Source organism: Pyrus communis, chromosome 9, assembly GCF_963583255.1.
Source record: "Pyrus communis chromosome 9, drPyrComm1.1, whole genome shotgun sequence".
In the NCBI taxonomy this organism is placed as follows: domain Eukaryota; kingdom Viridiplantae; phylum Streptophyta; class Magnoliopsida; order Rosales; family Rosaceae; genus Pyrus; species Pyrus communis.
Window position 1 is genome coordinate 19797742 of NC_084811.1, and position 13356 is coordinate 19811097.

A 13356-nucleotide genomic window follows, 5' to 3' on the forward strand; every position below is an offset into this window, starting at 1 on the left:
CTCGGAATTTCAAGAAACTTTACAACCAATGCTCTACCAAGAACGATCCCTGACCGACTTGGCTCTGATACCAATTGTTGAATAAGAAGAGTATCCAAGATAACTCTAATGATCCCAAGAAGAAGAAAATAGAGCACACTCTTAAAGAAAGCTCACAAAACAAACTAATTAGCAAAGCTTTTCTTATTTAGCTCTAGGCTTTGTTTTTCCTTGGATGATATACAATGCTTGAGGACTTGGGTATTTATAGCAAACCAAATGAAAGCTACACCACACACTTACTTCACCTACAACATCCACCTACTTCACCTACAACCTCCACTTACTTCACCAACCTCACACACTTACTTCACCTACAACATCCACCTACTTCACCTACAACCTCCACTTACTTCACCAACCTCACACACTTACTTCACCTACAATTGACATTGATTCTCAACATAGCCTAGAAGCCTCCACGAGTAGGACTCTGATGTCTTCCCTGTGACAATCCCTGAAAACCAACAGATAAAATTCCATGGCACTTTCAGGATTCACCTGAATACGCATAAGATGACTGGCCATCTAACTGAGCCTTCTTTCTCTGCTCTTTACTATTCATGCATCACGCTTCTCATTAAGCTCTGTTGTGCATGCATGATCGATCGCCTAGGGAAATGAAGGCAACCCCTTGACAAATAACAGATTTCGAATACTTACCTTGAAGCCCCTAATTATCTTTTTTGATAACATATTTCAAATATTGGGCTTGAATCCCCTAATCAATTTCTTCACCTTCTTCTCTTCAGAGATAAGCTGAGAGAAACAGTAAAGTTGAGTAAAATAGTGTCAATGCCCTGCTCAATAATAGCGAACTCTACCTCTAGCTCATCATGGAACGACTCTGGGAAGTACTGCTCATAGAATACAGTCTAGAACCGTTCCCAAGTGATGGATCCCCTGGCCACCAATAAAGGACGAGTGATTTGCCACCATTCTTAGACCTAGCCCGTCAACATATACGCAGCTAGGTCTATCTGCTCCTTGGGTGAACAACACAGAACAACGAAGACTCTAGCTATTTAATTGATCAAGGACTGAGCTGCCTACGGATTAGTATTACCATCAAATGAAGGCAGCTTATGAGTATGGAACTCCCCATACAAAGACTTCTCCCTAGTAGAAGTCGCACGAACGTGACACTGCATTAGCTGGGCCAAATCCTCAATGGTCTAGAAAGCACCATCGGGGCCATTGTAGTCATGTTCAGCCTCCTGATCAATACTAAGAGCATCATCGTCCCAAACGACTGAATTGCACCATGTGGAGCCGTCATAGTACGTTTGGTGCATGAAAGAAGTCAATGTAAGCATAAAAGCAAGATTCGAGAAACGAACTCACATGACCTACTTAAGATCTACTGCCCAACCTACCCAAGGCTTCCTCACTTTAAGGTAATGGAATAGGAACCTAAACATAAGCTCTGATACCACTAAAAGTTGTCATGCCCCGATCCCGACATATAGATCGACACGTGACACAGGAACGTAGGGGACATGGTAACATACGTACAAGATTCATAATAAAATGTCATATGCAAACAAGTGACTTTCTCACCGGGCATACACTCATTCACACATATTTCTGAGTTAACATGTTTCACTTAAATGATCTCATTAAACATGACGCCATATGCTTGCTTGTCCACCTAACTCACTATCAATATCAAGTAATTCCTTGAATCAAAACTTCTTTTGATAGGTTGTAACGGGGCTAAGGGTTATAGGCTAATGAAAGAAAGTATATGTAATTTAAATTTTTTGAGAAAGTATACATTAGAGGCCTTCCAACATCAATACCACACGCTCCCCACCCCCCCCCCCCCCAACAAAAAAACAATAAATTGAAAGCAAATAAAAAAACCAATATCACTTGGTACTCCCCCATCTCAACTTCAAATGGAAATTTATGTTTTGCATCCAAAAACTATTCCTCTAAACTATACAATTCCATTCTCAAGCTTACTTATGACAACATTGAATCTTAGGAATAAAAGTAAGCTTGTGCATAGCACATTTTCAACATCTTAACACTCTCCATTGTTTTTTTGTTCTTTTTGAATGAAATGAATGAAGCTCATACTACCCAATGACAGTAGCCTGCATATTTTTAATCATTTTTTGTTTTTTAATCATGTTCAAATCTACAAAGCTACATCACCCCTCAAATTCACATTTCATTGTAATACACATGTTCCCTCCATTTTTCTGTATAAACAAAACCCTCAAATGCATAACCTATGTAATACTTTCTCAAAACAACAAGGGATCGATATATGTATACGGGCTCAACTCCAATATCGGAGCATGGTAAGGAGATGTGGCTAATAAAGAAAATGCTTAATTTAAAGCTCAAAGGGCGGCGAGGGTAAAATTAGCATATAAGGTAGGCACGAAAGGCTCTAACGATCCAAAAATGGCCTATATCCCTTTCAAGTTATTACATGAATTGATGAATGAATCAAGAGGTAAAAAGCAAGTTCTAAAGTTACATGTAAAAATGAGATCAAACGCACAAGAATAAATATGATTGATGCATGATAGTTCAATCATATTAGGCTCAAAAGCTCACTAGGGTACATTAGATCACTAAATTTACATATGAAGCACTAAGTCATGCTCTAGTTTCACATTAACAAGGCTATGTGCGTTCGTGTTTCAAGGACGATCCAACATGTACAAAGCTAACAAAGGAATAAGGAGTTTCACTTACAACATGCTTACTACTTTCTCAATCACCATCGTTTGAATTCAATCCAATCATATCATTGAGTCAGGAAACTAACAAAAATCTAAAACAAAACAATGATTTTTGGATTTTCAAACTTTTAGACCTTTTTTCTTTTTAAATTTTCTGATTTTGTCTTTAGTACTAAGAATAAAACTAGCTTATGGAAAAGGAACAAAAATCAACCCAATTAAGTCAAAATTCCAATGCTCGCAAGTGTATGAATGGTAGTATAATATAGTAGGCAAGCACAAGATCATTGCAACTAAGATTGATACAATTCTAATTATCTCTATTCAAATTGCACTTGAATTGTAATAGAAAAATTGTTGATTGGAGAAAGAATTTTGAATGGTGATTGTAACTGAAAATAAAATGAACTTAACTAAGTGATGGCAACAACAAAGAAAACAAATTTTAATTCAATTGCGAAAGGCACAAGAGCATATGATTCACTATAACCAATCCTCCTCAATTCCAACAGTTAATTATTAATGAATATACATCCAACTTGATGGTCTAGTTCCTCTAATTCATATAGTATCCAAGGCATCTAGATTACCATGTAGACTCATATATGTTAATAACCTATGGCATCTAGATTAATAAACACACAAAAGTTCATTAACAATTTGGGAACTAACTAAGGGACCGCATGAAACCTAGTGTATGGCATCTACATCAAGGAATTCATGGTATCATTTGCAAGAAGCTTAAGCCTGAATTAACAACAAGGTATCTGTGTTAACTCGCATCACATACACTCAATTCCAACCAAAGTGGTAGCTAATCAAAAGGATTAAAATCAAGTTCATACGGACAACAAAATGATACTCAAGGGAATGTAAATTCGTAAATAATTAAACTAAAACGTTAAGCAATCATGGTTAGGCTACATCGTAGCCCTAGCGAAATGAAATTAGTTCCGAAACATAATCAAAATTGTTACTAAATCCATAAGAAAATAAGAAGAAATTTTAGTTTAGAAAAAGCCTGAAAAATCCCTTGCTTTGCCACACCTCTAGTCTGCCTTCTTCTCACACTACTTGCCTTGTTTCCCTTCTTGAATGATGATCAGGTTGGTTCTTTGATTCTGCCAAAAGCCCAATTAATTGTGTCCATCCATTCCTTTTTCATAACCGACAACAACCCAATTGATAAAAAAATAGATGATAAGCTCTTCAATTCCTTATGGCCACTAAATATATTAAACAAACCTTGATTAATATTGAATCTCTTGAGTTTACACGGTGCTGATTATTCCCATGTTGCCTTTTTTTTATTCTTCGCTTAATTCAAACAGATTTCATCCAAGTTCTTATCCACCATGGTTGAAAGTAAGCAAACTCCCATTGCAATCGAACGGACTGTGTAACCAAGTATCCCAAATTTGTGCTCTTGTCAAAGACCCATGAATTAGAAGCTGATTTGAATTGGTGATTCACCATCATTCTCTAATTTTTTTTCTCGGATGAAATCTTTTTTCCTCTATTGCTATAAGGTGTCGGCTAGGGCTGGGCATGGGCCAAGCCAAGCCTAAATGTGGAGGAACCTAGCCCTACCCATTTTAAAATGTGACAGGCCAAGCCAGGTAGAAGGATTTTGAGTTTAGGAACCATACCTAACCTGGCCTGTTAGAAACAGGCCGGTTCAGGATGGGTCCACGGGTCCAATTACTTTTTTTACGGTTTTGGAACAGCGCTGAAGCAGAAGTAAATCCAACCATTTTAGACACTCATTTACAGTTTGCACTACTCAGAACACAGAAAAATAAATCCTACAAGCATTTGTGCAGTGCATGTGTTTAAACACAACCAAATCAATGTATATACTCCACACATGTTAATGATTCTTCCATGCATGTCTCGAAATAAGCAAATCATGAAATCTCATATCCATAGTTTCTAATAGAACCCATTACTCTTACACACAAAACTACATCAAATCAATCTCACAAATAACCAAATTGTTCAAATCGGCAAATCGAACAAGAGACGTCGTCTTACTCATGGATCCAAGACTTCTACCCTCACCATTACAAATTACACCAGTTGATGAATCAAAACAAAATTAGAAACCAACAAAATTCCTAAATAAAAAACCCACATAATTCCTAAATCAATCAAAAAGCTTATGCAAAAATCCTAAATTCCAAAATCAGAAACCCTAATTCATAAATTACCTAGGGATTTGCTGGATGATGGTGGTGTTCTCGACGACGAGGACAATGGTGATGGTGGCTGGCTGTTGTGATGTCAACACAGTCGAGGTGGACTCAATCACTACGGGTGGGAGAGAGAATGAAAAAGTGTGGAGAGTCAATGTACCGTGTACGGAGATGGGAGCCTAGGCTCGAGATTGAGGTCTAGGAGGAGAAAGGAAATGAGATTCAAAGGAGGAGAGATCGAGGGAGGAGACTCGGAGTGGTGTCGGAGAGATCGAGGGTGAGAAGAGAGTTAACAACTAAGTAAATGGGTAGAGAGATAGATGGTTATTCATTTAGGTAAGCAATGAACGGTCTGGGCCGAGGGCCTATTTTCTCCAATTTTTAGAACCGACCCACCCCGTTATTTACAAGGAGCCAGCTTGCCCTGCCCCGTTTTGCATTTATAATTTTTGGACCGACCTTATACCCGCCATAAACCGCATGGATCCGTCTCGACCCGTGGGTCCAGGACCCGTTTGCCTACCTCTAGTATTGGCCGCTATGGCTCCAAAAAGAATGGATGAAAGATGGACTTGCCTTTCTCGTGTCGGTTTGAATGAAAGGAATGCCAACCATTGTAACAGTCACGTCCTAGATTAAAGGATAAGGAAAAATCCTTTTGTCAAACAAATGCTCTAATTCTCTCTGAATTTGCCATCCTGCATAACATTTACATGTATAAATGTATCACAACATGGACAATATGCCAACATACAAATGGTTCACTAATTCAATCAATTGGTAATAGAAACAATTTCCAAACCAAACAAAGATCCAACAAACACATGTGACTAAAAATTAAAGAAAATGATAGGAACTTTTTCATCTTACTAATTTAGCTATCAAATCACAACACCATGAAATTTCTTTCATTTAAGTCCAACATGTTACAAGAAAAATGTAACTTTTTAGACAAAATAAGTAGTACAATTTTCGCTCATCAAGTACCCCCTCCCCCAACTTACATTTTTCTAGTCCCCGAGTAAAAGAAACAAAAACATGAAAATATAATAGCACGGAAAACGTTAGCCTCCCCCTATGTGACCCTCAAAGAATCTTAATCAAGAGTTCACAATAATCAAGAATTTTCATAAGCACAAAGAAAGCGAAACAACCATATTCCAAGTGTTAGCAAAAATAAATTTCATTCATCCTTGAAGTGTAGTGTGATATAGGCTATTCAATGTCAACAGTCAAAAAGTCATAATCTCTAGGGATGTTGTATTTGATGAAAGAGCTAAATGGAGTTGGGAAAATAGCACCGAAGTACATCTCTATGTGCCTCTTGATGAATAACACTTTAATTCAATGGAGTATCAAGATCAGAAAGAATTTGATATGGTCCCTGAATCTCAAACACCAACTCAATCCCCACTTTCCTCTTCAGCATCAACACCTCAATGTTCAAGTGGAAATTCTTAGATTACAAACTCACTACAATTTACTCCAAGTTGAGGAGCTTGAATGAAATATATACTTCCTGCAATTTCTGTGTTCTAGAACCAGAAACTTTTGGATAAGCTAAATGTGATTTGGCATGGCATAAAGCAATGGAGGAATAAATTGCAGTTATTGAAAAGAACTCAACTTGGGAGTTGGTCAACATACCAAGTGACAAACCTGTCATTGGTGTTAAGTGGGTATATAAGACCAAACTCAACCTAGATGGATCTGTGACTTGTTGCCAAAGGGTACTCACAGCAACCTGGAGTTGATTTCAATGAAACATTTGCCCCGGTGGCAAGGTCAGACACTATTAGGACTTTAATATCTTTGGCAGCATAGAAAGATTGGAAATTGTTCCAATTGGATGTAAAATCAACTTTTTTGAATGAAGTGCTAGAAGAAGGGTTCTATGTTTAACAACTAGATGGTTTCCAAGTCTAAAATGCAAAAGGAAAGGTCTATAGATTGAAGAAGCTAAAGCAAGCACCTAGAGCATGGTACGGTGATATAGACTTTTACTTTCACCAAAAATAGGTTCCACAAAAGCTCTAGTGAAGCTACCTTGTATGCCAAGAAACAAGGAAACTCAAATATTCTCATTGTATTTGTGTATGTTGATGATGTGGTATTTACAGGTAACAATGAAGAAATGCTCAACAAGTTTAAGCATGATATAATGAACCATTATGAAATGTCTGATTTAGGGTTACTGCATCATTTTCTTGGCATTGGTGTTCTACAAAATGATAGTGGGATTTTCATTCACCAAATGAAGTATGCAAAGACTCCGTTGGAGAAATTTGGTCTAAAGGACTGCAAATATATTTGCACACCTTTGGTTGCAAATGCACAGTTAAGCCAAGATGATGGAACTGAATCTGTGGATCAAAGTCTATATAGAAGCATTGTGGGCAGTTTACTGTACCTAACAGCAACAAGACCTAACATTATGTATGCTACAAGTCTACTCTCTAGGTTCATGCATTATTCCACAAAAACTCACCTAGGAACTACAAAGAAGGTTCTGAGATATGTGCAAGGCACAATTGATTATGGGATCCACTATGAGAAAGGACAATCCTCAATTCTAATTGGATTCTATGATAGTGATTGGGGAAACAGTGAAGATGATTCAAAGAGCACCTCAGGGTATGCATTTTCCTTTGGATCTAGTTCTTTCTCATGGGCTTTTATTAAGCAACAAACTATTGCATTGTCTATTGCAAAAGCTAAGTATGTAGCTGCTGCAGAAGCAACCTCTTAAACCATTTGGCTTATATTTGTGTTGAAAGATTTTGGTGAGGTTTAATTGGAAGCTACACCACTACTGATGTGTGATAACACATCAGAAATTACAATGACCAAGAATCCTGTATTTCATCACAAGACAAGGCACTTCAAAAGAAGGTATCATTTCATCAGAGATACTTTGTAGCAAAATGTGATTCAACTGCTATATTGCAAAACTGAAGATCAAGTAGCTAATATCTTCACCAAACTACTGCTTAGAGAGAGGTTTACATACCCCAGAGGATTGCTAAGAATCAAGTCTAGAAATAGCTTAAAGGGGAGTGTTGAAACGTAAGATATGTTGCAAACTTGAAGGTTCGAAGACAAGACCAAAGGGACTTAAAGCTACAATGGCTAGTTTTAGGTTTTAAAAGTAACAGCTAGTTTTATGAAGTAATGAAGCACAGGATCCTAGTTTCGAAAGAACAGATGAAGGACTAGGATTAAAACTAGTGTAGGGATGTGATTCATATATCCAGCTGTCCATCTTAAGGACTTGTACTATTTATAATACCTGCAGATAAAGAATGAAGAATGTTTTTGAAAATGAGGTTGAATGAAATCATAGTGGTGCTGCCATGTTCTGCAGATTGACAATCTTGAAATTCCTTTTGTTCTTCCTTATTCTTGTTCCTAATTATTCCCTAAACATCCAAATTATAACAACTTATAGTGTAATCTAGGGTTTAGGGCAAAGGGAGCAAACAAAATGCATATGTTGTAGGGTTTCTTTGTCGTTTGGATGGATATGCAATAAAGTGTTGTTGTAGGTTTAAGACGCCACACACAGGTAACAAAACATTAGTCACCAAAGAAAATATCATTGCTAGCTAAGGACCAACTAGTTAAAGAAAGGTCATACAAAGTACCACTGATTGCCACTTAGTACTATAGTCTAGTGGTATTTCTCTTCACACTTGTAAGTGAAAGGTCTTAGGTCCGATTCTCGCCAAAGGCGAATTTGAACCACATTATTGCTAGCCAGTGGCGAAACTACACAGGGGCAAAGAGAGGCGATTGCCCCTTCCTTCGTCAGAAATCAAGCCTAGAAGCGGTTGTTCCGCCCCTCTGGTCTAACTGGAAGTGATTGCTACTTAGCCTACTATCTGGTTTTCTAAGTTTCTATTGCTGTTGTGCAGCAGTGTTTTAATTTTTTTGGAAAATCCTTAAGTTAAACAGTGTTGTTTCGTTTAGTGTTTAAAAGAATTTTAAATATTCCTTAAGCAAATACCCCCTGTTTCATTTAGTTGAATAAAAAAAAAAAAATTAAAGTGGGGATTACCGGTCCCGCCTTACCTCTGAAAGCATAGAGGTACATGTGCCGCCCACCCCCCCCCCCACCCCCGGGTCTCCCCATTTTTAATTAATTTCTAAATTTATATTATTCCTAACCCTAATTAATTAATTAATAACGAATTCCATTTAATTAGTATAGAATCATATAGTAACACACTAATATAGTTATTGTCTATATATATGAATCCTATGAATGATTATTGATAAATGAAATTGTTTTTTTTAGAGTAAAAATTGAATTCTTGATTATTGATTAATTAATTATTAATATTGATTGAATTTGTTTCTTGAATAATTGATATGATTATTGGTATTGATTAATTGAATTATTGGTTTAATTAGTTAGTAGTTATATAGTATATCTTACTGTAGGATTAAGAGTGTAATTTTTTTTTTCACACTATACAGTTACATAATGGAACGATATAATAAGAAACAATGCTTAAATCCTCTTTCAAATATTCCAGGCAGTGCTCCTTTGAATATTCCGATAGTTCTCCTTCGAATATTCCGATAATTCTCATTCGAATATTCCAAGTAGTCCTCCTTTCCATTATTTGTATTGATAGATTATGGACGATATTACTATGTAAAAAGATTTGGTTGTTGCCTTTTTTTTAACGTTGTACCCTTTTAAATTCTCACTAAGTTCACCCCCTCCTTCTTAATGTAGATAATATCGTTTGTTAAAAAAAAAAAAAAAAAAATACCACATACTTACGACGACAACTATGAATATCCCTTCTCTAATAAATGATTAAGGCTGCCCCTAACTAAATTCATCTAAATTCATTCCTGTCAAGGTCATGAAGGAGTTGAATATATACCACTTGCTTCGGGGTTGGACTTGAACCTGGGTACTTTGATTTGATTGCTGACTTGGAGACGAGAGCAAGTGTGCTTAATTAACGATTTGATTGCTGACTTGGAGACGAGAGCAAGTGTGCTTAATTAACGCTTGTTACTGTGAAAAGAAAAGAAAATAGATTGATGCGAAAAATAGACAAACTGACTAAACAAGCTTTCACTAAAAGGCATTCTTAAAATTCCTTATAAAATATATGATTTTATGTTTCAGTGATTGTTTTTCCTTGTTACATGCCAGTGAGTAGTCCAAAAAATTAACAGTTACACATTATAAATAGGGTTCTTCTAATGGATCTTTGCAATAGTTAAATTTTTTTATAAAACACTAGTGAGACGTAGAATTGTAGCCGGACTTTTCTTTTTGATAATTTTAATTTTATCCTTAAATCCTATTTAGAGTAAATTATAGCAATGATCCCTTAACTTTAACTCAATTGGAGCAATGGTCCCTCAATTAAAAATCTAATACTATTGGTCTCTCAACTCATCAAAACGTGCAACTATGGCCCCTCAACTAAAAATCTATTACCATTGTTCCCTCAACTTTAATCCAATTCGAGCAATAGTCCCTCAACTTTAACCCAATTCGAGCAATGGTCCCTCAACTTTAACCTAATTGTAGCAATGGTCCTTCCAACATAACTTGTTTTGATAAAATTCTGACGAAGTTGATGAAAATGACCATAGCTACATATTTTGATGAGTTGAGGGACCCCAATTGTAGCAATGGTCATTCAAACATAACTCATTTTGACAAAATTTTTACGAAGTTGATAAAAATGACCATAGCTACACTTTTGATGAGTTAAGGGACCAATGGTAAATAATTTTTAGTTAAGGGACCACTACTCCAATTTGATTAAAATTAAGGGACTATTACTACAATTTACTCTAATTAAGCTGGCCCCTAGAGAAAAAGTATGCACGTTGGACTTGACCATAATTTTGATATAATTATAACTTCTTGGATTTGTTAGGCTTATTCGTGTCCTAGTGGCAAAACAAGACGGCAACGCGGAATTCAAATTAGACGTCCAATTTGAATTGTCCATGGAAATTGTTCAAAGTATATTTATAAGGACCAGGAAATTATGAATCCATGATACTGTTGATAGTGTCGTATATTTCACTTTATTAATAATTAACTAAATACTGTATAAAAGACATTTATCGAGTAGCATAATTTTTGGATAATGAAATACTAAACTTATAAAGAATTTTACAAAAACCTCGCTAAAATTTGTTACAGGATCCTCGGGAAGGAGGCTGCTGTAAATTCCATCCACAAGTCCATGGTGCAAGTATACTCCAATAAGTTAACAAGTAGCAGTAATTATATTTATTTTTGAAGTAATATTCTAACTGAACACACACACACACACACACATGTGTGTGTATACACATACATACATATATATATATATATATGCAAGTTGTAATAAATATTGTTATCCTGTGAAATCACTTAATTTCCGTGGAATCACATGTATGGACCCGTGACTCAGCTACGTCTATGGTTCTTCTGATGAGTCTCTGAATGGATTATATATAGAGAATTGGGCACCACAGAAGTTGTAGAGGCAACCTCTTACTTTCTAATCAGTTTCTTTCATTTTTCTTCCCTTTCGCTCCTTTCCACAATGTCTAAGTCCCATTTAGTTGCGAAAAGCCCCTCCAGGGTTTCCATTCTGCTACTTCTCGGACTGCTAATGGCTACCCTTACCACAACTGGTCTCTCTCTCTCTCTCTCTCTCTCTGTCTCACACACACACACACACACACACACACACACACAAGAAAAAGATCAAAATATACGTACATACACATACTGCACCTACCTTTTTTGCACATCTTCGACTGGTGTTAGACATTCCGATGTTGATGGTTTATGCAAATCAAATAACGTAGATCATAACTCCAAAAATCAAATGCATGGCCTTTTTCTTGAATAATTAAATTTTCAACACCATTAACATGTCTTTGAATTTGATACAGGTGCACAAATTGGTGTTTGTTATGGAACGGTTGCAAACAACTTGCCACCCGCACAAGAAGTGATATCTCTTTACAACCAGTACAATATTCAAAGAATGCGGCTCTATGGTCCCAACCACGATGCTCTCCAAGCCCTCAGAGGCTCTAACATTGAGGTCGTGCTTGGTGTAGAAAACGAACGCCTTCAAGACATTTCTTCAAGTCAGGACAGTGCAAATGATTGGGTCCAAAATAATGTTGTAAACTACAACGATGTCAAATTTAAGTATATTGCAGTCGGAAATGAAATAAATGCCACAGGTCCAGATGCACCATTTGTTGGCCCTGCAATGGAAAGAATTCAAAATGCTGTTTCTACGGCAGGGCTTGCAAACCAAATTAAGGTCTCTACCGCAGTTTACCCTATAATCCTCGAAAAATCGTACCCTCCATCAAAAGGTTCCTTCAGACAAAACTATCGTCCATTTCTTGATCCAATCATCGGGTTCTTAGTTGGGAATCAATCTCCGTTACTTGTTAATATGTACCCGTATTTTAGTTACATTCAAAGTCGTGACATTAGTCTTGAATATGCTCTTTTTACATCCCCATCCGCTCTAGTGAAGGATGGTGATCTTCAGTATCAGAACCTATTTGATGCAATTCTGGATGCAGTTTACTCAGCGTTAGAGAAGGCTGAAGGTGGCTCTTTGAAAATTGTTGTATCTGAGAGTGGTTGGCCCTCAGACGGTGGGGCTGGTCAAGTGACAACGAAGGAGAATGCAAGAATTTACAACTCAAATTTGATTAAGCATGTGAAGGGCGGGACTCCAAAGAAGCCTGGAAACCCCATCGAAACTTACGTGTTTAGCATGTTTAATGAGAATGAAAAACAAGGGGAGGCGACTGAGAAGCATTTCGGGCTCTTTTTTCCAAACAAAGAGCCCGTATATCCCATTGATTTCAACTAGCTAGGTGTTGAAATTCTAGCTTTACCAACCAGAATAAAGGGGTGATAGTAACCCTAGTGAACACAAGAGGAATCGTTTTATGAGTTGGAATTCGTGCCGGTATAATGCACAGCATGTAATACTACAATGTGATCTTTCTCCATATATATGTGTTCTTTTTTTTTTTAAGTGTACCAAGCTCAGTTTATATTATTACAATGTAATTCTCTTTGTTATTTATAGAAGTTGAGGTTTTTATTTTTCAAGCTTGGGTTATAGAGAATCGATCACATGACTTGTGCGAATGAATAACAAGAACTATTATTGCATGCTCTTAACCATTTAAACTATAAATATATCTTTGATTCGAAACAAATAATTTATTTTCTTTTTGTAAGACACCAAGAATACAAGTTTCTTCGGCTTGCTGTCTTTTTTAAGCAATCCAAAACAGGTGTGAAATGTGGAAATTAAATTGACCGAATCAAAGACAGACTAGTTTGGGAAAATAGATGCAAAAGACTAAAAGAGTTATTACACCACGCCAATTACATCTAG

General features: G+C 36.6%; 1 protein-coding gene across 1 annotated transcript; it reads left to right on the forward strand.

The window, feature by feature from the left end:
* Positions 1 to 11461: 11461 nt before the first annotated feature.
* On the forward strand, positions 11462 to 13064 carry LOC137746109 (glucan endo-1,3-beta-glucosidase-like). The gene is made up of 2 exons (XM_068486177.1): positions 11462 to 11605; positions 11870 to 13064. Exons 1-2 carry the CDS (start codon positions 11515 to 11517, stop codon positions 12817 to 12819), a joined length of 1041 nt encoding a protein of 346 aa, XP_068342278.1. The 5' UTR covers positions 11462 to 11514; the 3' UTR covers positions 12820 to 13064.
* The last annotated feature ends 292 nt before the right edge of the window (positions 13065 to 13356 follow it).